The 27,642-nt window shown below is 51.8% G+C and overlaps 1 protein-coding gene across 1 annotated transcript; it reads right to left on the bottom strand.

Moving 5' to 3' along the window:
• Positions 1 to 591: 591 nt before the first annotated feature.
• LOC103272657 (fibulin-2-like) lies at positions 592 to 22,461 on the bottom strand (the record flags this gene model as incomplete). The annotated part of the gene is given in 16 exon segments (XM_021718613.1): positions 592 to 626; positions 629 to 944; positions 1,861 to 1,988; positions 4,124 to 4,269; positions 4,400 to 4,445; positions 5,252 to 5,337; positions 6,964 to 7,087; positions 7,570 to 7,698; positions 7,819 to 7,962; positions 10,628 to 10,764; positions 11,636 to 11,807; positions 17,328 to 17,434; positions 18,741 to 18,804; positions 20,777 to 20,878; positions 21,536 to 21,649; positions 22,252 to 22,461. Coding segments are annotated over 16 exon segments (2,060 nt in total), but the record flags the coding sequence as incomplete, so codon positions are not given.
• Positions 22,462 to 27,642: the final 5,181 nt, after the last annotated feature.

Raw genomic sequence — 27,642 nt, forward strand, 5'->3', positions numbered from 1 at the left:
GGGGACTGGTGACTTGAGTAAGACATCAAGGATGGTCTCAGTCAATGAGTGGACCGCTGGCCAGGCCAGGGACCCCTGGGGCATTCAGATGCTGTTATCAAATTCAAAACACTTCACCAAAGTCAAGGGACCGAGAGGCATTTTACTTTTTCACTTTATAACCCTTTTCTACTAACTGATGTTTTTTTTTTTCTCACAATGTACAGGTACTACTTTCATAATTAAACTAAAAACTTAAAAACGATATTTTTAAAAAGTAAAGAATCACAGTGGAACGTGAAATGGAATGTCAACTCTGGAGACAGGTCATCCAGGTGGGTCCAAAAGCGCCAACGTGGCCACTGGTCACTATCCAGCCTCTGTCCTTCACCCACCAGGCACCCTCTGATGCCCCACTCAGTGGCCATGTGAGGACACCCCTCCTGCTGCTGAGCACCCCCACCCTGCAGGCCCAGGAGAGCCCCAAGGCGTCTAGTCAGCAAAATTAAGTTAATGCACAAAGTTATAGTAACCACCCTGATAAAGATGCAGCCCCACCCAACGATGTGTCCTGGGGCCCACAGCACCTGCCAGGCCGCTGGGATGGGTACCTCACAGGGCAAAGGCCGTGAAGAAGATGTGCATTTGGCCAGGAAGGTGGTCATGGAGCCCTGCCACCAAAGCTTCATCTCCACATCCAGGGTGATGTCCCAGGGCTTCAGCACTGAGTGCTGCCAGTAGACCACACCCGTGTAGGCATTCAGCCAGCATGTGCCAAAGTAGCTCTCCTCGTTGCCCTTGATGATGGACAGAGCAATGGTGTCCCCCATGAAGGCCAGTGCAAGGCAGATGCGGAAGATGTGCGTGGGCACCAGGAGGCCCAACTGGAAGTTGAGCTGGTAGGGCGTGATGCGCACTGGCGAGTTCTGGCACTCCACGAAGTCATGGCATGCGATGCACTCGCACTTCCTGCAGGGTGGACAGGATACAGGATCACCCGCACTGGACACACACAGCCGCAGGGGCAGGCTTGAGGGCCAGCTCTGCCGAGTAGCCTGGCAGTCTTGGCTGCATCACCTTCTGCCCCTGGGGCTCCGTCTCCTCGTCTGAGGGATGAGGCTGCCGACAGCCTCACGGTTTTATCTGGTTATAAGCACCGTGCTGAGCACGGCGCCCGGCTGGCCTTGCTACTGACTCTTATTCATCCATAGCTCTGCCTTCCTCCCTCCCGCCTTCTTCCCATTCCCCCTTTCTCTTTTCTCTTCCCCTTGCTCCTTCCTCCCTCCTCATTTCTAGTGCACCCAGCATCCTGCTGACTGGCAGCCACACTTTGCATGACCCCCTCCCAGGGTCCCTCCCAAGTGCTGGACTATGTGGCCAGTGGCACAGGTGACAGCCTGTCAGTTCTCAGCTTAAGTGAGGTTCAGGAACTGATGCTCGCTCTCCCGGTGACCTGAGCTGGAGGGTAGCACACCACCAGCAGCCTCATGGAGAGGATCACATGGTGAGGCGCTGAGGCTACCTGCCCAGAGCCATGGGGGGAGTGGCATCCAGATCCTGCAGCCCCAGCGGCAGCCTCATGAGACCCTGAACCAGAGCCCCTCAGTTATGCTGTGCTCAGGCCCGATTCTCAGAAGCTGCGTGAGACAGGAAGTGTTTACTGGATTAAGGTGCTAAATGCTGGGAGGATGGCATCTCTGTGTGAGAGGGAGCTGGGGGGCTATCTTCTGTGTGTCTCCTTTCTGTCCTTCCGTGCTCGGAATGTCTGGCAAGTTGCCTTTGGTCAACTGGACTACAGACCCAATGGTCAGGGGCCAGCCTCACTTGGCAGCTCCCTGGACAGCACAGCGAGGTTTCTGGGCCCACGGGTGGGGAGGGTACTCATGTACTGGAGACTCGGATGTAGTTTGGAGGACACTCAAAGTGCAGGCTGCGGAAGCTCCCCTGGATGTCGTGGCAGGTCTCAGCCTCGGAACAGTTGTGGGTGCCCAGTGCACACTCATCCAGGTCTGGGGAGGACAGGAGACATGGTGCAAGTCGGGAGTCCAGCCTGAACCCCTCAGCCTGCACTGGAGGCCCAGGCCTCGGGGCAGCTCCGCCTGAGAACACAGCCCCCATGCCACCCCTCACCCCCTGCTCTGCACCTGCATCAGGACCCTGCTCTGAAATGTAAATTATCTCTTTTTTTTGAGTTGGAGTCTCACTATGTCACCTAGACTGGAGTGCAGTGACAGCTCCCGGCCACCACAGCCTCAACCTGCTGGGCTCCGGCGATCCTTCCACCTCAGCTTTCAAGTAGCTAGAACTACAGGTGTGCTACCATGCCCAGCTAATTTTTGATTTATTGTTGAGATGAGGTCTCGCCAAGTTGCCCAGGCAGATCTCGAACCCGCGGGCTCAGGTAATCTACTCACCCCGGCCTCCCAAATTGCTGGGATTACAGGCTGAGCCACCGAGCCCAGCCATAAATCATCTTTGTGCCACCTCCTCTGATAGCTTCTCATGCTGCCAGAATAAACCCCAAGCCCCCCTCATGGTGCCAAACCCTACCGCACGGGGCCTCACTGAGCCCCTCCCTCCCACAGGGCCTGCAGTCCTGCGGGACACCTCTGGGCTGCCCCAATAGCCCAACCCTTACTCCAGCCCAGGACCTTTGCACATGCCATGGCTGCTGCTGGACCACTTTCCCTCATCTTCCCACGGCTGGCTTCTGCTCATCTTTAGGAATCAGATCTTGAGTTGCCTCCTCCAGGATGGCCTCCCTGGCCACCCTACAGTGGCCCCTCCCCCATGACCCTCCATCTCATCCAGTTTTATCATCCTCATACTGCTTGTCATGCTCTGAAACACACATGGGCTATTCTGCATGGTGGTTCTGTTTCCACTGTCACCTCCGCAACATGGACTCTGGAAAGGTAGGATGTACAGAGATGCACACCCACACAGGTGAACCAGGCCCTGTGCCAGGGCTGTCATGGCAACCTCACCAGAGGTGAAGGGCCAGTCACAACCTTGTGTGCAGAAGTGAGGGCAAGGAAAAACCCATACACACACAGGGGCCTTTTGGGACAAAAAAGCATATACACAGATGCACACAGAGTATGGACAGAGACCTCTGACAAACGCTCAGAGTGGCAAGCGTGCTTGGGTGCGTGTAAAACCCTGGGCAACCTGCAGGACGAAAGAGGAAACAAATGGGGTCCAGAGCCCCTTTCTTTGAGGATAAACAACCCGGTTAGGGTGGCCACAGGAGGCCGCAGGAGCTGTCGCTGGGTGGGGGCAGAGGCCCATCAGAGGTCACTTTGGGGGGCTTTCAGGTTTATTATCCAGCCCCCCATGGATGGCATTTAGAGACTCTCACTCCGTTCTTATGCCACCCTCTATGGTGAGGGTCACAGGCCTTCTCAGACAGAGGAGGGAAGTGAGGCTCAGATAGAGGCATAACCTCGCTCAAGGCCACACAGCAGTCGACGAGGCATCAAGCCAGGGTGCCTGATGCCACCACCTGGGATCCAGTCATGATGCCAAACTGACTCCTAACAACAACAGTATAACAATAATAACAACCACCACCTGACATCCCTATGATGCTTGTGGCACTCTGTACTCTCACCAACCCCACGAGGCAGGTACTGGTGTCTCTGGAATCTACAGTTGTGTCCAGGGCCACACGGCTGCAGCAGAGCACGGCGGGGAGGGATCAACATCCCAGGCCCACAAAACCTCGGGGCTGCTGGCCGCCAGGCCCTCCTGTAGGGATCAGCTGACATTTGCTCCCCTCTCCAGGCTTCACTTTCCTCCTCTATGAAATGGGTCAAAACATCACAAAGGTGAGCAGGAGAAAACATAGCAAGAGGCCAAGTGGAGGGGAACCAGTCCTGTCGACTGTCCATTCATTGAATCCACAGGGAGAGAGCCTCCTTCTGCCACTCAGCCTATGCCCGGGGCCACCCTCGTCTGAGACCCCAAAGTTCCGCATGAATGGGACAGGGATGGGGCGGGAGCTCACTTCCTGCTTCTGCCCAGGACGGTGCTGAAGGAGAGGCCCAGAGGAAAGGGCTGTGAAGGGTCAACGGCTGCAGCCAGGCTCCTGGTGACCAGGGGCCCTCCACCGTGCAGCCATTCCTGGGGAACACAGGCTAACATGGGCGCTGGACCAGGCCCTGTGCCGGGGCTGCCATGGCGGCCTCATCAGAGGCGAAGTGCCAGCCACAACTCAGCGTGCAGAAGTGGGGATGAGGAAAAACCCACTGGCTCAGAGAAGTGTCAAGGACGCAGACCAGGGGAGACCTGAGAGGATCCCAGAGGACAGGCGCTCACGGCAAGCCACCAGGAAGGCTGGGAGCACTGCAGTGGAAAAAACATCTCAGGCTCGTCCATTTTGATGCCTTTTAGTTCTTCTGCTGTTTTTTTATTTCACCTCTTCCAAATCAGCAAAATGTTTCCCTTTGAGAACTTTTTTTTATCTGGGGAAACAAACCAGAAAAAGGTGCTTAGGGTGAGATCAGGTGAATAAGGAGGGTGAGGCACATGGGTCATGTCACTTTTGGTCAAAAACTGAACATTCAGTGCAGTGTGGGCAGGTGCACTCACAAATCACCCATCATGAAATGGGAAAACAGTGAAAAAAATCTCCAAAAAAAATTTCATTGAACCCAAATGCAGCTTCTCTCAACAAAACTAGCTGGTACATGTGGATGCCGATGGGGTCCTAGAACACTTTCCTAGCAGGAAGCTTGTACTACAAGAGGCCCACCCTTTGAAAGATAATTCTGGGGTTTGGGGGTTCCCACCCCAGTATATGTAGGCAGTGCATGCAAGTATGAGCAGCAGTCACCTCTTGGTGAGTCGTGTGGCTGAGCATTCAATGAGCCCCTACTATGTGCTGGACCATACTCCAGGCATTGGTACACAGGACAGACATGGCCTGCCTCCATGGATTCCACATCTTGAAGAGGTGACTCCATCTGCATTACTTTGTAGAGATGAGGTCTCGCTGCCCAGGCGTGTCTCAAACCCACGGGCTCAGGCAATCCACTCACCTCAGCCTCCCAAAGGCACAGGATTACAGGCTGAGCCACCGAACCCGACTTAATACACACTTTTTAATAAACTTTTAAAATAAATAAATCCTGGGTCCTTTGCCCTCCTGCCCCTGTTATATATACGTATGTATAGATACAAAACAGTTGTTAAGATCCTGCTGAAAGTAATCTCGAGTCCTACTGTTTTCTTTGTTGTGTGCATCCTCCTCAGCCTGCCGTGCCATCACTGCCCTGGTGGCAGTAGCGCTGGTAAGAGCCGTAGATGTTGGCAGACTCCTGGCAGCAGCACTGGGCCTCGCACTTGTTCATGTCTGCAGGGACACCAGCAGGTCAAGGCGGGGGCCCCAGCCCCCAGATGAAAGGGACAGAGTCAGTCAGGAGCCCATCCAAAGGCCATCTGACAGCCGGTCCTGGCCATGCTTTCTGCCCCTGGGCTGGTGCTCCCACAGAAGGGCCTGCTCCTCCTCCAGGCCCAGTGATAGGGAAGGGACACATGGTTTCTGGGGTCTCAGCATTCTCACCCTGCCAGGAGGTAGTGAGGTGTGCACCTCCAGGCTGGGGAGGGCTGGCACAGGACTGACACCTCACTTACCTCTCATCCCTTCACTGAGCAGCCTGGTGGCCTCCCTCCACACCAGTCCCTCCTGGCCTGGCAGACACGTGTGGGATGGCATGACAGCCCTGCCATCAGCCTTGGGTGCATCCCACACAGGTGTGAGGCCAGTCTGTGCACACACTCGGTTTAACTCAAAGTATGGCTCCCTTTTTTTGGAGTTGAAATCTCACTCTGTCACCCTGGCTAGAGTGCAGTAGCATAACCATGGTCACTGTAAACTCAACCTGCTGGGCTCAGAAGACTATCTTGCCTCAGCTGGTACTACAGGCACACACTACCACACCTGGCTGAATTTCTTCACTTTTTGTAGATATGAGGTCTTGCTATGTTGTCCAGGCTGGTCCCAAACTCCTGGTCTCAAGCAATCTTCTTGCCTCTGCCTACCAAAGTACTGGGACTACAGACGTGAGCCACACTGCCCACCACAGTGTGCCCTTAAAAGTTTCAATCTGGACAGGCTCGGCGGCTCAGTCTGTCATCCCAGTACTTGGGGAGGCCAAGGTGAGTGGATTGCCTGAGCCTGCGGGTTTGAGACTCACCCAGGCAACTTGGCGAGACCTCATCTCTACTATAAATCAATAATTAGCTGGGCATGGTAGCACAGGCCTGTAGTTCCAGTGACTTGGAAGAGTGGGGCAGAAGGACTGCTGGCACCCAGCAGGTCAGCGCTGGGGTGGCCATGAGTGTGCCACTGCACTCCAGCCTGGGCGACAGAGTGAGACTCCAACTCAAAAAAAAAAAAAGTTTCACTCCTACAACAGCATGTAAAAACTGGCAGATTTTCGTAAATATCAAGAGTTCCAGAAGATCCGGAAGGCCCCTGGTCCGCATGCTTGGAGGCACCCATCTGCGGGTACTCTCTGGTGCCCTCTGGTGGCCCCTGAGCTCTCGGGGTGGCCTTGAGCCCCATGTTAAGCCTTGTGCACATCTGTCCCCTGCCTGCAACTCAAGTCGCTGCCATCGTGACCTGCTCCAGCAAAGGCTCAGCCAGCCCCATGGGACAGAGAACTGGGCTGCCACCCCGGCCTGAGGGAGCCCCTATTCAGGGGTGCAGATGACAGAGACCCAGCCCTTCTGGTCTGAGGGAGCCAGGGCCCTTGCTGGGAGGAATTCAAGGCAGGAAACAGCAGGACCAGCAGAGGCCAGGCAGGGCTAGCCAGAGGGAGGAGGAAGGGGCCAGCAAGGGAACGCATGGGGGAAGATGTGAGGTTGGAGGGCTAGACAAGTCTCTGGGTTTTACATGGTGGAATTGCCCATGGCAGGAGCCAGGCTACCTGGGGTCAGAGGCAGGGGTCAAGGTCAGAGGCCAGGGTTATTGTATCTTCGCAGTACTTGCCGTCAGCGGCCAGCAGGAAGCCAGAGGTACAGGAACAGCGGCAGGAGCTGACTGTGTTCTCGCACGTGTGCTGGCACAGATGGCCTGGCAAGGTCCAGCACTCATTCACATCTGTGGTTGGGCAGGCAGGGTGGGCAGCCAGAAGTAGATGCCTGTCATCCCCAGGAACCGCCCAGAGCCAAAGGGGAAGCAAGACAAGAAGAGGCCAGATAGGGAAGGAAGGGGTGGAGATGGGGAGGCGGGAGGCAGCAAGGTCCTGGAGGGAGGTGAGGACGGAGGCAGAGGACAGAGGGACAGGCAGATGCCACAGGAGGTGAAGGAGAGGGTGACAGAGACTGAGGCTGGGAGGGGCAGAAAAGACCTAGCAAAGAAGAAGTGGCACTGCAGAGGGACAGGATGTCAGGGCCAATCACCAGGTCAGAGAGAGGGAGGGGCATGGCTCAGCAGGGAGAGAGGCGACTGGAGGGCTGGCAGGGTGGTGGGGAGACCCAGGTGGGGGGGCACCTCTCTGGTGGAGGAGGGGTGATGGAGTGACACAGAGCACACTGACCAAGCTAGTGTTCCGGAGGGGCCCGGCTGCCAGCCCCACCTACAGATGCAGGTGCGGCCGAAGGCATCCCACTGAAAGCCGGCTTTGCAGTCACAGCAGTAGGAGCCAGGGAGGTTGTGGCAAACCTGGTCCTCGCCGCAGTGGTGTACGCCTGTCTCACACTCATTCACGTCTGCAGGGGGTGGGGACAAGTGGACATCCTGAGGTCTGGGGGCACCGTCCACCTAGGCCTCCACAGGCAGGGTCCCCCGACTGGTCAAGGTTGGCTGTGAGTGGAAGCAGCCAGCCTTACCCACACACTTGGCCCCATCCTCACTGGCGTGGTAGTCATGCCTGCAGACCAGCAGGTTCCTCTGGCAGGTGTAGGAGCCCACGGTGTTGATGCAGCTGAAGACCAATTGACACGGCTCAGACAGCGATGTGCACTTGTTGATATCTGCAGAGGTAGGGGTGGGGTGGCAGGGAACCTGGCGCAGCGCCCTCCCCGGCCCCAGCATCTAGGCCCAGGGCCACACTGGGAGGTAGCCAGCCGTAGGCTCCAGACCAGCCCGGGCCAGAGCAGCAGGGCCAGATTGTCCCAACCCCATGCCCTACCACCCAAGGCATCCATCGCTCCCAGAACCCAGGCACCTACAGCCCTGTTCTAAGCTCTTTTCACTTCTGCCCCAGCTGGAGTGGCCAGAGGCAGAGGCAATAAAGGCAGTGGTCCAGGACACCTAAGATGTCTGACTGTTAAGTTTGCGAACTTACCCAGGCACTTATGTTGGCAGCACTGTACAAACAACTCAGTAAGGCTTCCTAACCTTGGCACAGGAGTGTCTCCCAGCTGTGTTTGTGTCGATGTGTGGTGGTGTCTTGCTGAGTGGCGTTCATTGTTGTTGTATTTTTGTGTGTGCCGTCGCAAGAATGTCAGAGTTTATATTAAAGCAATGAACGAGCATTGAATTTCTTGTTAAACTTGGCAAGAGTGGAGTGAAATCAGGGGCGTGTTCGTCCAAGTTTATGGGGATAATGCCATGAAGAAAACGTCAGGATCAAATGGATTAAATGTTTTTCTGAGGGGATAGAAAGCATCACTCATGAAGGGTGGTCAGGACAGTCCATAACAAGCAGAGCTGATGAAAACATTGCAAAAATGTATCGCATTGTCTGTCAAAATCATTGGCTGGCTGTGAGAAGCCCAGCAGACCAAATAAACATCAATAGAGAAGCAGGAAAAGCTTAACTGAAAATCGCAGCATGAGAGAGGTGTGTGCAAAAATGGTCCCGAGGGAGCAGTTGCATCACAACAATGTTTTTAGCCAGGACATAAATAACTATCTTGGAACACCTTCCCTATTCACCTCATCTAGCCCCCACCGACTTTTTTCTTTACCCCAAAATAAAGGAAATTCTGGAACGAAGACGTTTTGATGACATTCAGGACATTAAGAGTCATACAACGACAGCTCTGATGGCCACTCCAGTCAGAGAGTTCCAAAATTGCTTTGATGGGTAGACTTGGCACAGGCATCAGTGCATAGCTTCCCACGGGGTGTGTTTTGAAAGCGACCACGGTGATGTTCAGCAATGAGGCCTGTAGCACTTTTTCTAGGATGAGCTGCTGAACTTGACTGTCAGACCTCATATGACCACAAAAGTCACTCAGCCTGCCTGGGCCTGCCATCACATCCTCTACCCTTCCTCCACACACTCCACCCACCCCACTGGCCTCCCAGCCCTTCCAAGGTGCCAGGGCCCCATCCCACCACAGGGCCTCTGGCCATCTCTGTTACATGCTGTCCCCTAATATTTTCATGGCTGGTTCGCATAATCCCTCAGGTCCTGGCCCCAATGCCACCTTCTCAGGAAGGCCCTCCTGGACCCTCTAGGCAGAAAAGCCTCTCCTTTTTTAACCCCCTACTTGTTGTATTGTATATGAAAGCACCTGCTGCTTTGATACACAGATTTGCTTATTTAGTCTCTCTCCCTCTAAACTGCTGTGCCTCCCCAGCACCTAGAACCCTGGCCTGTGAAAGTATTCCAGAAACGTGTCCATCAATGAACAGAAGCTGACAGAAGTACAGCAGACCCTCCCCACCCACCCTGTCCTGACCCTGGCTGGGAAGGGCGGGCCCAGGGCTGACCACACAAACTCCCCAGGGTCCTGCGGAGTCCGCTGCATCCCGGATACTGCTGGGGTCACAGTGGGCTGTTAAAGGGGTGGGCTCCTGCCCCCAGATGGGCCAGGGGCACCCCAAAGACCCGAGAAAGCCTTCAGGCAGAGCCACAGTCCCTCTGCCCCACAGTCTTCTCCCTATGAAATGGAAAAGGGCACCCCCACCTCACAAGCTACACCAGTGAGGAAGGTACATGACAGAGCTGCAGTCCAGCAGGCCCCTCGTCCCGCCCACCCCAGCGCAGGCCCCAGGCAGCGACTGTCCTGCTGCCTCTCCCTCCACATCAGTCACCCCAAGGCTGAGCGAAGCCTCCATCATCCCCACTCTAGATGTGAGTGTCCAGGGGCCACTGGGGCCCTGCCTCTGGGTGGGTCAGGGTCAGCAGCCCTCATGAAGGGGGGCCCTCCTGGCTTTCTCTCTACACAAGCAGGCATTCTGAAGGCTGCTGATGAGGGTCAGGGAGAGTCTGGAATCTCAGATCCACTTGGAGACAGCCACTAGGCCAGTCTCTGTCAAACCCACAAGCACAAAAACTCTAGAAGGTCTCACCAGCACTCTTTGAAAATAGAACGTGTCAGTAAGCAACACACCTGTGATGTATGATTTTGTGAACGCTGTGTTCCAGTTGTCTCTGCATGTGTGTGCATGTACTAGGTCATGATACAAAACACAGTTCTTGACTGGGTTAGAAAAACCTGAGACATATTTGCCCAGCCCAGCCCCACAGACGGGCAAACTGAGGCCACAGGAAAAATAACTCAGCCAAGGTCAGACAGTTCAGGACTGGAGTTGATCACCTGACATGTCCCTTCACAGGCAGGAAGAGTGAGGCTAGGAGGGGGACAGAGTGAGCCAGGCCTCCCTGGGTTCTACAGCCCTTGGAACCCGCAAGGGCCCATCTGAAGAGCCCCAGGCCAGGTGGCCAGCCCCCGCACAACTCACCCACGCCGTTTCCCTCAGGGTAATGCAGGACGCCTTCCATGCAGCACTGCCGGGCCTGTTAGTAGAAGGATCCCTTGGTGTTTTGGCATGAAAAGCCAGCCTGGCAGGTGCGGAGTCTTCTGCACTGCACCCAGGCCCTGTTCCCCAGTGGCAATAATGAAAGGACCACCCTCACTGAGCTCCTACCTCTCTGTGGTCCCAGGCCTGTTCCTAGCACCCCGGGATGTGTTACAACCCTGGGGGGCAGAGGCTATGACCAGTCCCATCTTAGAAGGGGGAAACTGAGGCACAGGCAAGGTTCCACAGCAAGAGAGCATTAGGCTTGGATCAGAACCCAGACTGGCTGACTCCTGAGCCTGCCCTCCTAGCCACTGCCCCACACCAACTGAGGACAGACAGAAATAGAGAGGGGTGCCTGAGTCCCCAAGGCAAGGTCACATGTTGACACTTTTAGGGAGGAGGCTCTGGTAGCAGGAGGGCATCAACCCTGAAGCTTTCCTTCTGTTTTCGGAACAGGCCAAGATCCCTTCCCTTCACACCCAATGGGCCTCCGTGCATGCTGTTTCTTCTGCCTGAACACCCTTCCCATAAGCGTCTCATCATTCACTTCTTCCAGGGACCTCCCTGGACTCCCCCCAAGCAGAAACCCAGCCATGGCCACTCTGCCATCTCCCTGTTGCCTGCATGCACCCCATCTCCCCCACCATAAGGTCAGAGAAGAGACACAACACCCCATCCTGAATCTGGAAACCCAGAATTCTGCAAAGTTCATAAAGTCGTTCAGGAAGTATATTTTGAAAAGGCTAAATAAAAATTCCCCTCTTCTCAGAAAGCAACATTTTCCCAGAGAAAGGGGAAGAGCCATCCTTCCCAGGGCTTCATGCCAATGTGCAAACAGGAATGGATCCATGGCAAGGGGAATAACTGGCACCCAGACACCAGCAAGTGGCAGCAGAGCGGGGGCAGATCCCAGCCTCCCCCATCTGGCCTGCCCAATTCTGTCCCAACACTACCATCTGTGGGCTCTTCCAGCGGCCCCTTTCACCTTCACACTCTCCATCCTTGAGGGCAAAACCTGGCTCACAGGTGAGGGCCTTCAGGCAGTGGAAGGAGCCCAGAGTGTTCACACAGTGCTCACCCTGACTGCACGTGTGCAGGTTTGTCACACACTCATTGATGTCTGCGGGGAGGCCAAGGTCATCAGAGGCTGTGGGGTGCTCTGGAGATAGTGGCTGAGTGCAGCCAGGAGGCCTCAGGCCATTAGGCAGGAAGGAGCATGGCTGGCCTGGGGTGCTTTCCACACAGGGATGTGGTTGATGTCCCTCACCCACACATCCCTTCATTCAACAGAGATTTGTTGAGCGCCCACTATATGCCAAGCACTGTTCTTGGCAGCAGGGATACACCAGTGAACAAGAGAGCAGAAACACCTGCCTTGTGCAGCAGACACTCGGGAGGAGTCACAACAGACAGACACACATACAGGGAGGCAGTCAGGAGTGTGCAGATGAAACAGTAGGATATAGGAGATCAGAAGCTCCCAGGCACAGCCCAGGCACAGTGCAACTTTACATAGGGGAGCCAGCGACAGATCCTCAGAGAAGAGGACACCTGAGCAAGGATGTGAAGAGGTGACAGAATGAGCCACACAGACAATCCATGCAGAGAGGACAGGGTTGGAGACCCTGAGAAGGAAGCTGGCCAGGCAAGTTCCAGGGTTGGGCAGGAGCGGGTGTGGCTGCAGGGGAGAGGACAAAGAAGAGGGCGGGGGTCACAGATGATTCCAAGCAGAGGAGGAGTGGTCTGACTTATGTCGAGTGGGATATCCCAACTGGCGGTGGAGAACAGCCCCCAGGGTGAGGATCCTGGTGGGAGAGTTGGTAGCTTTGACTGGCATCCACGGAGGTGGGGAGAAGCCGTTGGACTCTGGAAGTCCTATGAAGGTGGAACTAAGGTCCACCAATGGGTGAGATGAAGGGGGCAGAGAGGAACCAGGAGGGCCACAGAGCTTCTGGCTGAGCAGCTGGGCAGGTGGTGGTGGCTCCGAGGCAGGGCGAGCTAGGAGAAGCAGGCTGGAAGGGAAGCAGGGAGCCCTCTGGCCATGGGAGTTTCAGAGTCAAGAGGCAGCTGGGACAAGCCTTTGAACTCTCAAAAGGGGCCCAGGTGAGCATGCTAAGTGGGAGTAGTCAAATAACAGGTCACCGGGGGAAAGGGCATACAAAGAGGCTAGGGACCCATGCTTGGGAGGCTCCAGGGACAAGCAGCTGGGAAGGGGAGAATCTAGGGAGGGAGAGAGATGGACCCTCAGGGCCTGGGGAAGCACAAAGACTCCCAGCACAAACAGCACCCAAGCCAGGGCTACAGAAGTGTGCAGGATGGCCTGAATCCTGCCTCCTGAGAGCCACCTGGCATTGAGGACATCACCTTTACTGACACTTGTTCCCCACACAGTAACTAGCACCACCAGGGCTCAGGCCAACAACTGCCTGAGTAGTTGGCCCTGGACCGCCAGTCACTCCTGGGGCCATGACATCTGAGCTGAGTCTGCAGGACAACTAGGGGACCAGGTGTGGGGGGGACAAGGTTGCAGGGAGAGAGGCCCACCCTAGCTTGCAGGTGAACCACAGGTCAACAGGCTGGACAGACCCGGCTGTGGGTGGTGTGGGGAGGAGGGAAAGAGGGAGCTCAGGGCCAGTGGGCTCCAAGGAAGGCATGACGGGGCAGAGTAGACTTCCAATGTGGAGGCTGGACTGAGAGAGGGAGGCCATTCCCTAAACCCACAGAGTCTCTCCTGTCGGGAGCCAGCCATGGAGGCCTGCCTGCTGACAAAGTCCAGGGGGCTGAAGACCCTGGGTTGCAAAGTGAACTAGGGCAGCTGAGACCCTTGCTTCTTCTACTTTTGTTATTAGTGAAGTCAAAAAGGTCTGTACAGTCTGAGGATGGAAAGCAAAATTCCACTCATGCCTCCACTACCCCTTGCAAAAAGGCAAGAGAAGAATTCATGAAGAAATTACCTTCCTTTCATTTGAATTCCTCCCTAGGTTTCCATGTCCCCAGCCTCCTGGTATTAAACCATGCAATCATTTGATTAAACATTGTAGTTGGGAAAATTGTAAAAAATCAGAAAATGCTCTATTTAATGTTTTTCAGAGAACTCACTGGCCTTGCCAGGAAATTATCAATAGAGATTTTAAATATCATGTGTGGGTAGATAATTACTTGCAAGATTTTATTTCTTCTGATTGGCAACTAATTGGAGAAATTTGAGAAGCTACAGTTTGTATTTTTAGGAAGAGTGCCAATGCAAAAATTACATTTACTTAATTTCTTAATTTCTACATGTGGTGTATTATGCTTAAAAAATTAACAATTACATAAATATTAGAGCACCCTTGCCTTTATTTCCCTTTGCTAAGGAGGCTTGTAATTCTGGTTAGGGATTGTGACTAAGGTGATTTGAGCCCAGGGGGCCTTGTGTTTTGCAAACATTGAAGCTCAGTCTCCCTGGCAGGGGATAATTGATGCAGATTGTAAATACCAGGTGTAACATTGTGGAAAACTATTCAGGCCAACTTGTGGCTAAGAAACCTTGAAAATAGCCAGGCTCGGTGGCTCAGCCTGTAATGCCTTGTAATTGGGAGGCTGAGGTGAGTGGATTGCCTGAGCCCGCAGGTTCAAGACTCACCTGGGCAAATTGGTGAGACCTCATCTCTACAATAAATCAAAATGAGTCAGGCGTGGTAGCACACGCCTATAGTTCCAGCTACTTGGAAGGCTGAGGTGGAAGGATCGCCGGAGCCCAGCGGATCGAGGCTGCGGTGGTCGGGAGTGGCCACTGCACTCCAGTCTGGGTGACAGAGTGAGACTCCAACTCAAAAAAAAAAAAAAAAAAAAGAAACCTTGAAAATGTTGTTTTACCCCAGTTAGTTGCAAATTGCTGTGTGGAGGTCACAGGTGTGACTTGCTAATCAATGTAATAGTTATAATGCTTAGAACTTGGTAGTGATTTATAATGTAATAGTTATAGGAATAAGTAAGTTTTGTATGGACATTAAGAAATGGTAATCATTAAAAAATGTTAGGAGTTTATAAGATTTATAGTTAATGCTTAGGATGATAATGTTTTACGATCAAAACAGGATGAACAAAGATACATTGCCTGTCCAGTCCATTAAAATTGGAACTGATTGCCTTGAAAACAAAAAATATGTAGGGTATAAAAGGAGTTGGAAAAGACAGTGAATCGGCATTTGTCCTGCTTGCAGCAGAGTCAGTATCCAAGTTTCTTCTCCTGCGCCGACGCCATCCCTCCTTCAGGAAACCCTGACCCACTGGAGCTGGACTCCGGCACTCCCCCCTCCTGCAGGAATCACAGTAGTAAGACAGCTACTACCACTAACTATGGTTCACAAGGGGTCAGGCAGTCGACAGGACAGTGTTCCACAATGCAGCCAGCCAGCCCCATTTCATGTGTGAGAAAACATGGCTCCCAGATGCAATGGGACCGGCCAAAGTCACATAGACAGCACTTGGCAGGACCACAGCCCAGAGCTGTGTCCTCTTTCCACCAAGCAAGTCCTGCTGTGGGGTGTCTCTCAGAGCCAGGGCTGCTCCTCTCTGATCTTACTGCAACCCAGCCCACCTAGGGCACTATTCCTTGGGTCCAAAGCAGTCTTCAAAGGGCATGGCACAAAAGGCACATGGCAAGGCACAGGGACATCCTTGGCAGAGGTCAAACCCAATACTGTCCCACTTTGGCTTATAAACCTCCAGTAACAGGGAGCTCACTACCTCTGCAGATTGCCTCGGCATAACACATTTTTTAACTCATAATAATAGCATCAAAATACTGAGTTCTTTACATGAACGGACTCAAGTCATCTCCACAGTGACCCTTTGAGGTGGGCACTATTGTCTCATTCACAGATGAGGAGACTGAGGCTCAGAGAGGCTAAGTGACTTGCTTACGTTCTTACGACTAGAAAGTGAAAGAGCCAGGATTTGAAAGTGGACAGGCTGGTGCCTCCCCTCTCACCTGCCTGGATTAACAAACATGCACGGAGCAGCACGAACCACAGGAGATGCCAGCAGACGTGTGCAGATGCACAGATGGTATGTAGAATAAGCAGGCGCAGCCAAGAGTTGATAAAGTGCACATGTGAGCGAGTAGTTCAGGATGGGGGGACACGCTGGTGCATCCGTGCAGGATGAATCAAGGAGAGACACAGAAGAGGAAGAACACAGGCTCATACATTTTGCTGAGTGCAGCGTACCCTTGTGCCTTCACTCCCAGAAACCACTTTCTAGCTGCCGGGAAGCCCTTCCAGCACAAGCCCGCACACTCGCATGGTGGAAGGGAAGGGCGTCCTGGAAGCAGTGCATGCACGTCCTTGGATCCGCCTCCCCAGACACACACACCACCCGACCCAGACAGGAAGAGCCATTCAGCAAACAGGAAGACCCGCCAGCAAGCAGGGTCAGGAGGGTGCATGTTGTGCCCATGGCTGGAGGCCTGGGGCAAACATGTCTGCAGCAAATGCTCAGCCCAGTGCTGTAGGCCCACCTGCCCAGTGGCCTGGAGTGAAGAAGGGAACATGTCCACGTTGGACATGGTCCCCAAGCACAGAGAAGACAGGCGGGGCTCTGGTCACATGCCCTGGACACAAGGCGTGGTTCCTACCACCACATCTTTGTTTGAGTTGTTCCTTCTACCCTGATTTTTCTCAGTCCTGTCCATCCTTGAAAACCAGTGTAAATTCCACCTTCTCCAGAAAGTGCATGCAGATGCCAGCAGCTGGGATGACTTCTCCCTCTGCCTGTGACTCTGTTGTAGCATTTACCACAGCCCACCCTGAGTTCTTGCTACATTGGGTCTATTTCTGCTTGGGACCATGAACCAGGAGGGCAAGGCCTGGTAAAGCCTGTGAAAATGTCAGATGCTTCAGACACGTGAGGCATCAAGGGTGCCCACAGAGCACTTGGGAGCCCTAGCCCCTGGCCCACATGGGCCCTGAGAGAGAGAATGGAAGTGATGTCCCTGGGCACTGACACCAGCCACACACAGGCTGGGTGCTAGATACTAGCCATCACCCCGAGGATAGAGGGGGGGAAACGATCCTCAGAGGAGAGCTCCACTGTCCAAGTCACTCAGTAGGCAAATGCCAAGGTGGTGTCTGAGCCATCTGTCCACTTGCCCCCAGAGGGGTCCCTGGCTGCCTCTAAGGGGAAGTTAGGCAGCTGACCTCACATGCTCACAGTGCCCTGTGCTGCCCTGCACAATGTCACATGATCATCAAAGGAAGATCAACGGCCTCCTGGCTACAGATGAGGAAACCAAGGTTGGGAGAAGGCAAATCTTTTGTCCAAGGCCTGCTTGGCACCCAGGGTTCCTCCTCCAGACTCCATGCACACTCTCCTGCCCAGCACACCTGATTTCTCTTCCCTGCCACCTAGGTGGGGTCAGAGGCCCACCAGGCTCACATCCAGCTAGTTTCCAGACTCGCAGGCACAGCCCCAGGGAAACCAGACTGACAAGGGGGACACCACACCAGCACATGAGGCATGACATGGAGCATGGGGTGCCGGCTGTACTGAGGGCACACATGCAGATGGCAGGCCTGTTAGCTTGAGGCCACAGGGTAGCGGCCTGGCATGGAGCAGAGCAGGGCCATGACACAGGCAGCAGGCAGCTCTGGCTTACCCATGCACTTCCTATGTGCATTGAGGATAAAGCCCTCGGCACAGAGCATGGTGTGGTTGACACAGTAGAAGGATCCCAGAGTGTTGACACAGAACTGGCATCAGTTACTGTTGGGAGCCAACATCTATAGCTACATGGCTGAGGCCTGTAAAGGCCCATCTGGAAGATCGCCTCTGACATAGGATATCAGTTATACCTATAATATTGGTGTGTGATTAGTGACCAGTGTGCATACATGGCAGTAAAACTTATAAGTAAATATCAATGTGCCTGATGGAAAGTGCACAACAGAATTATTTTTCTCTGTCTTTCTAAGTTGTACTCCTTTTTCAAGACATTTTTAAACTTCTATTTCCTGGTAGACTGGTTAGTCAGCTCTTGTTCCCGAAAGCAGTTTCCCCTAGGGCTAAGATTAGAAACTAAATTACCATAATAGTTTTATCGCCCTGCCTCTAGCCAGGCAGAATGTTTTCTTTTGTTTCGTTAATTACCAAAACTCTCTCTGCTTCAGCCCATGGTCACCGTCATGGCGGCCATGCATTTCCTTGTTCAAGAGTGTGACAGCTACTATTTGATTTTTAGAGTAGACTTGTTAGGATAAAATATATACATATACACTCATAGTTGCATAAATTTATGCTTGCTGTTTTATTTCCTTTTGCTACATTATTCAAATATAATAGTTACTATAAGATTTATAAAAGAATTCATGATGAGGTATTAGCTTAATAGGATATAGCATAGTATTAAAGGTCAATCATTAGATTATATAAAAATTAAAGTTTAGACATATGAAACTCATATGAATTATAGTAAAGTTTGGTAGTTTAAGAATAAGTTTTAACTGAGTTATAAGGCATTACGTTAAATCGTAATAGGATAATAGTATAACTAAAAGCTAAGTCATTTAAGTAAACTTATAGATTATAGTATAGTGTTAAGTTGATAATATTAATCGTTAAAAAATATTAGGAGCCAATGAACTTGGATTGAACCTAGAGTTAACTTAGAAAGTTTTTTGTATTAATCAGGGTTTAGAACAAAGAGTATAATATGAATGATTTATTGAACATTATGGAAAACACTTTGAACAATCTGTATTGAAATTGTGCACCTGTGACCTTAATGTAAGTTTTGTGAAGCACGACAGGCATCATGGAATTCGAATTGTTTGCCTGGAACTTGCAAATCTCGTGATGGTCTTGTGATAGTTTGTAAAGCGTGATATGCATGGAATTTGTACGCCCCCAGCAAGTGATTATCACACTGCTGGAGGGTATAGAAAATGGTATATAAGTTGGAAGGAGTCCGAATAAAATTTGGCCTCAGTCCTGATCAGACTGTTCCCAGAAGAACTGCCTCTGAGTGGTCTCTTCTCGCCATCCAGATTCTCCGGTGCGGGTCCTAACCCACCCTCGGTCGGAGCAGGTCTCCAACAAGTTACCATCATGAGCACCCATCAGGCACTCGTTGTGGTCTAGTGTGTCCACAGAAGGAAAAACAGAAGGGCTGATAGAGGGATGTGGCCTGCCATGGAGCATCCAGTGGCCAGGGAAGTTGAGACCCAGAGAAACGCAGGGCCTGTCCAGGCTACCCCCCACAGTCCGTCCGTTGGCCGTGGCTACAGTCTGAGTGTGTATAGCTCAGACCCACTGCCCCAGTAAGGATAGGTGATGAGGTGAGATCCGGAGTAGGTGGGCAGCCTGCCCCGTCACACAGTGGGACAGGACCACAAGTGTCCCCCACATCCATGTTGCATATGCCCCATGTTCATGGGGACCAAGGAAACTGTGCCACTGGAGGGGTTGCCTACTCAAGTGCTCAGGGGGCCAGGCCAGCAACATAAACAAGAGAAGGGGAAAAGGAGTCAGGGGTATGGGACCATTGTAGGCAGATTTTACAAAGTTTCAAGAGAAGCCTGAAATCTGGAAATATCTGAACAGTTCTTGAGCTTGTCATGCTTGATAACTCACTTGATCTTAAACACAGCAGAGTCGAGCAGGACACTTCCTTGGGGCAGGTTACCCTCAGAAGGCCTGTTTGCAAGCTCTGGCCTCATGACTCTCACTGCTATACCGGCCCTCCAAGAAGGAGAGGCCTGGAGGGAGCAGACACAGGCCTGCAGAGGCTGAGGTGCTCACAGCTGGGCCTAGAGGAATCCTCACCCAGGACAGACACAGCCCTCATGTCTTCAGGGCCCTAGAAGGTAGGGGCAAAACCCAGAGGACACAGTGCCACTGCACCTGAGGCCCACCCCCACACTCTGAGAGGAAGACCTGCAGGCCACCACCTTACCATGGAACCTGGGCAAGCCTCCTGTCCTTTCTGGGCTTGCAGGATGGCATCTTTCCACATCAGAACACAGGCTCAGCCAGGGTTGGACATGGGATTTCAACTCTGGGAGGGATGCAGGTTCTCCCAGACAGACTTGACTCTGTTAGCCCAAACACCCACAGGGTATGGCTCCTGAACTTGAAAGAACACACTTCCTGGACTCTCGGCATGTTCTGTCTGTCCTGCCTCCAGATACGAGGTGGCAGATTTTTAAGACCGCTCAGGCTGGTTCTTCAGATGGCATTCACTGTGGGAACCACCTCGCAGGTGTTGGATGCACAGTCCTACTTTACAATGCGGGGAGGTCCTGGCCCACAGAGGCCCCACGCTAAGACAAGACCCAGACCTAGGCAGGACCGCTGCGGGGAAGGAATGTGCTTTGTGGACACTTGTGGCCCCTTTGTGAATGGCAGAGGCAGTCCATTGCCACCACCGCCCACTCCCCCACCTTCACTTCAGCAATAGACCCAGCTGGGGACTCCCACCATCCAGCCTCCCTCCCACTCCCCACTGTGGACACTTCTGGGACTGCCTTTGAAAGGACTGGGCATCACTTCCCTCTTTCCCATGTTCCACCTAGGGCCAGAATACGGACATGGCAGTCACAAACCAACTCTGGCCACACAGACTGGGGCAGCCCTCAAGGACAGAATGAATGGAGGGATGGCCACGGGCTGGCAGCATCAACATCCAGGGAGCTTGTGAGGAATACAGATTCTCAGGCCCTGCCCGGATCCACTGAATCGGCACCTCTGGGGACTCGGTAGAATTCTCACAATTGCCTGTTTTAACCAGGTCTCCAGGTGGGCCCGGAGGCATGTTCAGGTGGAGAAGCGCTGCTCTAGGACTCACAAAACAATGAGATGGAAGGACTCAGGCCCTGTTCCTACTAGAGCAGAGTGGTGAGTCTGCCCTGGAGTTCAAGTCGACACCGTGGTCACGTGAGAGGGAGTGGCTGCTCAAGCTGCTCCATGGGGCTCTCCCTCACAGTGGCTGAACTTGTTCCTTCCTGTTGCTTGAACCTAGTAGGTTTTAGGACCTGGCCGTCTCCTCAGGAGCCCCCATCACAGGCCAACTCGGGTTTGCTCAGGTAGAGGGCAGCCCAAGGGACTCGCCTTCACAGGACACACCATCTGCCATGATGCCATTGCCCGGAAAGCAGGAACACATGGCTGAGTTCCCAATGATGCTGCACACCTGCTTGCAGGGCCCATTGTCTGGAGGAAACAAACAATGGTCAGAGAACACCAGGCCATGGCTTTGGCCTGAGCTGGCTTATGCCCCTGGCACTGCCCTATGGGTTGGACAAAGAAACAAAGGCCTGGGAGATGGGGAGGCTGGGAACCAAAGCACCCTACTCCTGGTCGTTTTCACAGGTTCATCTGTCAGGTCGGTTAGTGTTGGGGACACCACTCTGGGTCTATCCACCACCACTCAGATCCCAACTCTCTCTCCAATGATGGTAATGACAGCAAGGAGACAGAGAAGGAGGAAGAAAGCAAGCAGGGAGGAAGGGAAAAAGAAAGAGGGGGAGAAAATAGGGGAGAAGAACAATAAGGAAAATAACTCTCTAGGCAATACTGAACACAGCCTCCATGACAGCTGGCAAGCAAGGGTTTCATCATCTCAATTTTACAGAACAGAGATGAAAAGCAGTGAACTGACTTGTTTGGGGTCACACACCAGGCCCCAGGCTGCCTCCCCCAATTCCTCTGCAACAGTCTCAGCTCCTCACTCAACCTCAGACAGGTGAGCCCCACCAACCCCAAAGCAGAAGCACCCTCTTTGGCAGGGGCCATTTTACATGTGCCCAGCACCGGAGAGCTCCCCACCTGTCCCTGGGTCCCAACAGGGATACCTCCCCGGCTGATTACCTTTGCAGGTTTTGGGCTGTGGCCCTGGCAGTGGGACAGTGTTAGGGGCCACTTGGGCAAACTCTGTCCTTGGTGCAGGCTCCCATGGGGGCTCCAGCTTCGGGGGCTCACCATCTGTCATGGCAAAGCAGATGGGGATGGGGAACAACTCCTGGTTTCATCCAGGCTTCAGACACAACAGAACAGGCACCCGTACTTCTCATGTCCAAGTACCACACTGGACAGACATTTAATCCCCTGCCCCATTTCACAGGCGTGAAGTCTGAGGCCTGAGGTGAGATATACCATGGGCAAGATGGATCTCAGCTACTGGGAGCAGATGGGGTGGAGGGACAGAGGGCAAGGAAGAAGAGGGGAAGGAGGAGAAAGTATCTAGACTGAAAACAAATCAAGCCCTGCTTGGCTGAGAGAAAGGCCTTCTGGACCACCATAGCCTTGCACTGGGCACACAGCTGGGGTCTCAGGAGGAACCTCTGTGGCCCAAGCCTGCCCCTGAGCTTGCATCCAGGGGTGGGCACTGGGCCCAGTCCCTTCAAATGGAGCTCCAGGAAGACTCTGCCTCACCTCACAAATGCAGGGGCCCTCTGGCTCCTGTAGGTTCCAATGAGTGGGGTGGCAGGAGGTGAGGGACCCCACAGAGCCCACCCCAATAATGCCACCCACCCACTTACTCTGCTGGCAAGATCAGCCCCTGCCCTGGCCACCAGGGTCCCTACCTGGGTGACAGGTGCGGCCATCGTCCTGCAGTGAGAAGTCAGGAAAGCAGGCACAGCAGTAGGAGCCCACGGTGTTGATGCAGAGATGCTGACACAGCTCCCCTGGGAGCAGCAGGCGCTCATCCTGATCATCACCCAGTAGACTGTTGGGCAGTTCGACCTCAGTGCCCAGCAACAGGGCTTCCTGGGCTGCCATCTCTGCCTCTGAAACTGGGGCAGGGGCTAGCACTCAAGTCTGAGCAGGTTGCTGAGACCATTGTCTTCAAGAAACCAGTGCAGGTTCTCACCAGGACCTCTGTGTGCCTGGCAGGAAGTGAGGGCAGATGGGGGATGGATGAAGAAGGATGGGTAGGAGAGTGAGTGGGTGGTGGATGGATGAAGAGATGAATGGATAGATAAGTGAGTAAGTGGATGGGTGGGTGGATGAGCAGTTGGGTGGATGGATAGATGAAGAGATGGATGGATGGGTGGATGGATGGATGGATGGGTAGATGGATGGATAAGTGGGTGAGAAGATAGATGGATGAGTATGTGGGTGGGTATGTGATGAGTTGGTGGGACGATGGATAGATAGGTGGATGGATTAGTAAGTGAGTAGATGGAAGGATGGATAGATGGATGGGTGGGTAGCTGGGTGGGTGTATGGGTAGATGAGTAAGTGGGTGGGTAGATAGATGAGTACCTGGGTGGGTGGGTGAGAGGATGGATGGATGGGTGGATGGGTAGATGAGTAAGTGGGTGAGTGGATGAACAGATAAGCACCTCAGTGGGTGGGTGAGTGGATGGATGGATGGATGGATGGATGGATGGATGGATGGATGGATGGATGGGTGGAAGGGTGGATGGGTGGATGGGTAGATGAGTAAGTGGGTCAGTAGATAGATGAGTATCTGAGTGGGTGAGTGAGTGGATGGATGGATGGATGGATGGATGGATGGGTAGATGAGTTAGTGGGTGGGTGGATAGTCAGATGAGTACCTGGTTAGGTGGGAGAGTGGTTGGAAAGATGGATGGATGAGTCGGTGAGTGGGTGGGGGAATGGGTAGGTAAGTAGACAGATAAATGGACAGACACAAAAAGATGGATGGCTGGACTGGTGGATGGCTGAATAGATGAACAGAGGGATGGATGAATGGTTAGATGGGTGAGTGAATGAGTGAACAGACCTCCAGCGATAAATGAACCCATCAGAGCCAGGTCGTTTTCATCATGAAGTCCCCTGCAATAGGACAGGGCCAGACCCACAAGAAGCTCTTGCAAAAGTACTAAACTGGATTCAGAAGCCTGACTTCAGTGACATGAGGGAGGGCCTTCCCTAGCAACAGGAGGGCCCAAGCCTGGGTTCCACCAGTTCGGATCTGTACGGTCTCCTGGGCCTCCCCAGCAGGGCCACCATTTGCAGCACAGGGCCTGTATGTCCCTCCAGGTACTGGGATGAGCCCCTTCCTAGGGCTGCAGGACAGAGCAGGTGGGAGTGGGAGACAGGCTCTCAGGGCTGGGCTGCCTTGGGAAGCTCTCCATGTAATAGTGTGGGGAAAGCATGCAGCCAGGGATAGAGGGGAGGTCTAGGGACCCTCTAAGCTCTGCTGGCCCTGGGCCTTGGGTCTCCAACCAAACCCAGGTAGCTGGGCCCCTAGAGCAGCTGGGTGAAGTCCCCGCTGAGGAGCAGGTTTCATGTGGCATCTGCATTCGGCCACAGCCCCATCAGTCCTGGCCAGCACCTGCAGGTGGGACTGGTAGGTTGGCCCTGCAGAGGCACAGCACTGTGGGTGCACAGGAGATGGTCCTGGGCCCAGGGCCCCTCCGAGCACCCTGCAGGCTGGGCAGCACCCCTGGTATTCAGGCTCAGCTCCTGCTCCTCAGTGCGTTCCTCACAAGAGGAGGGGAACCTGTATCTCTGTCTGGACCCTGCCTGACCCTGCTGCTCACCTGTGCCCTTCACCCCCTAACCTCTGAACCATGAAGCTAGACCTCCTCTTGTTGGGAGCCAGCCATGGAGGCCCGCCTGAGCATTAGGGATCCAGGCAGGCTGTGGAACCTGAGACCGCTAGGATGAGTTCAGGAGCTGAAGGCCCATTCCCTCTTCCCTTCTTTGCTGTTTTGGCATGTTCCACTAGCAGGGACTTTGATGATCTAAGCATGAAGTTCTGAGAGTACGACAGGCATGACTTACTTTAGGAGTCCATTGTTCCCGTTTCTCACAGACTGCAGTTTCGGCTTTAAACTTAACATAATTCAAACTCAGGTCACATTTGGGAGCCTTTAATATGGTACAAGCATCTTTTAAGATTTAATAGTATATTTGTAGAAATTAGTATATACATACAAAGTGCTATTTCAACCTTAATAATATAGATAAATATCTAGAGCTACCAGAAATGGCCCAGCACAAACTTTGGGCTGGGCCACATTCCTAAAGGCCGAGCATGAACTTTTGGGCTGGGTCACATTCCTAAGGGCCCAGCATGTACTTTGGACTAGGCTGCTTTCTTTTAAACCGGTTTTTAGCTACAGTTAGTATAGGGTCTTTTCTACTTACTATAGAAATTGAATTCATTTTATTCATAGAAAGTATTATAGAATAGGTTATGCTATGTCAGTGAATTATGTCAGTTCAAGCATGATCAAACATGATATTTTGAGGTTTAATAAGAATATAGCTAACTTTAGAAATTACATTGTTTCCATCTTCTACATTTGCGGTTTTGGCTTTAATACAATTTACAGTTTATACTAGGGTTTTATTTTTCAGATGCTTTATTGCTGATGATGAGGATGAGGAATTAGAAACTTATAAAAGTTAAAATAGATTTATGGGATTTCAGAACAGTCATTTTGTTAAGAGATTGTAATCAATTGTTCCCAGAAATGGCCCAGTGTGATCTTTTGACTGAGCCACATTCCTTAGGAATTGGTTTGGGCTATAATTAAGAGTTTCTATAGTGTAGGTAGAATTAGCATAAAATAGAGAGGAATTGGGATTTAGGTTGGCTATTAGGTGTTGCATATGCATAGGTTTTAAAAGTTATTGATTATTAGAATATTATAATATTAGAATTGTTGTATTGCTTTTGAGAAATATTAACCAAGATAGTTTTGGGATCCTCATTCCTCATGCTTGGGGAAATACCTGGTGGGTGGGGGATGCCCCTCATCCACCTGGTTCTATGTTCATGTAAATACCTTGTGATTTAATTGGGATTGCCCTTCCTCTTACTCCAGGAAACACCTGGTGGGTGAGGGATGCCCCTCATTCACCTGGCTTTGTGTTCATGTAAAAGTTTTGTGATTTAATTGAGATTGTTCTTCCTCATGCCTGAGGAAACACCTGGTGGGGGTCGCCCCTCCTGCACCTGGCTTATGTTCATGTGGAAGACTTGTAAGACTGCCTGTGTAAAATCTGGGGATAAATACATGCTGTAAGTTTCAATAAATGGCTTCTGCTCAATTCATTGAACAGATGTCCACTTTCTTTCTCTTTCTTTCTCTTTATATCTATCCCTCCATCTTTCTTTCTTTTAATATCTATCCCTCAAGAATAATTGCCGACGCCATCACACCTTCCAAGGGACCTCCTAAATCTTTTGGGGGGCTGCCCCCCAAAACTGGCACCCAACGTGGGGCCCTGGAAAGGTAAGCTTTTTCTCATTTGAGGGTGGCTAGGATTTTACCTAGGGTGCTGCAGACCCCTCTGTAGAGACAGGCAGAGTGAGACGGGTAAGGATTGTTTTTTTTTGATGCCAGAGCAGTGATTTAATCATGGGCCAGAGCGAGTCTAAGGAATGGAAAGTGTTCATCAGGATTCTAGTGAATACTCTTTCTAAGCGTGGAGCTAAAGTTTCTTCTTCTAATCTAGCTTGTTTTCTACATTTTGTGCAGGAACAACGTTAATTAAAAATGCTTTAAATCCACAGCATAATTATAATAAATTTCCTCCCAGAAAGGCTACTAATGATGATGATGATGAAGAAAATTTTCTCTTCGCCACAGCCTCGGCTCCCCCTGATTGTAATGACAATGATAAATTATTTCCACAGGATGAAGCTGAACCTGAGGCAGAAGCTGTTAGGTATCATATCAGTGCTCCTACAACCAACCCTGTGCCTTCCCTCCCACAGGCTGCTCTTATCAATGCTAAGGTCCTAAAGTCAAAAAATTTGCCTATTGCCAGTAATGCCCCTGCGGCTCCTGTCTTTCCTCTCGGTATGCAGGCAGTGTGAGCTGAAGCAGAAAAAGGAGATTTTAGTTTCACAGCTTGTTTCCCGATACAATCTTATCCCGATGCTGATGGAGTGGATCGAGCTCACTGGGAACCCTTGCCGTATAAATTGGTAAAAGTGTTACGGGAGGCAAGCTCAAAGTATGGTCCTCTTCCACCTTATACAATTACTATTTTAGATCAATTTACTTCTCGATGGATGACTCTCACAGATTGGCAGCAATTTACCAAAAGCTGTTTGTCCGGAGGTGCCTATTTGCTGTGGAAAACAGAGTATGAGGATCAAGTTAGAATTCAAATGGACCAGAATTTAAATCGTCCTGCTGGGTCATTCATTATTTCTCATGATATGCTCTCTGGAACTGGTATGTATATCCAAATGGCTAATCAAATTTCTCTACCCAAAGATGTTTTGCTTCAGATAAATCACTGTGCTGTCAGCGCGTGGAAAAAATTACCGGCAGACACTGCTCAGACTTCTTCCTTATCTATATAAAACAAAAGGCCGAGGAAAGTTATAAGGACTTTGTTTCCAGACTCACTATGGCTGTTAATTGGGTAATTAATAATGAAGAAGCAGCAGAAATTCTTATCAAATTAGCTTTTGAAAATGCTAATAATACTTTTCAGGCTTTGCTTAGACCCATATGCAAACCCGGATGGGTTACTGATTTTATCCACCAGTGCGCAGACGTAGGGCCAGCTATTATGCAAGGGATGGTTTTGGCAGCAGCATTGAAGGGAGAAACCTTTTCACAGATAGCTCAAGGTATGCAGGGCACAGGTAAACAGAAAAATGTTTCAGTGCAATCATCCTATGTGTGTGGACAAATCAGGCACATTAGTAGAAACTGCCCCGCTAACCTTAATGTTACCTCTTACTGCACCTCTTTCTAAGGTTTTCCTTTAAAAGTTGAGAATACTGAAATAAAGCCTGAACTTAGTTACACTTTTCCTTTTCTTATAGGAATGCAGGGAGCTCAAACAATAATAAGCAAAAATATATAAGTAATATGAGTAATATAAGTAATATAAGCAAAAGTATATAAGTAATGTGTAAGTAATATAAGTAATATAAGCAATATATATAGGCAATATAAGCAATATATGCAATGTATAAATAATATAAGTAATATATATAAGCAATATAAACAATATATACGTAATATAAG

Source organism: Carlito syrichta, unplaced genomic scaffold, assembly GCF_000164805.1.
Source record: "Carlito syrichta isolate Samal-C Ts95f unplaced genomic scaffold, Tarsius_syrichta-2.0.1 Scaffold313111, whole genome shotgun sequence".
Taxonomy (NCBI): Eukaryota; Metazoa; Chordata; class Mammalia; order Primates; family Tarsiidae; genus Carlito; species Carlito syrichta.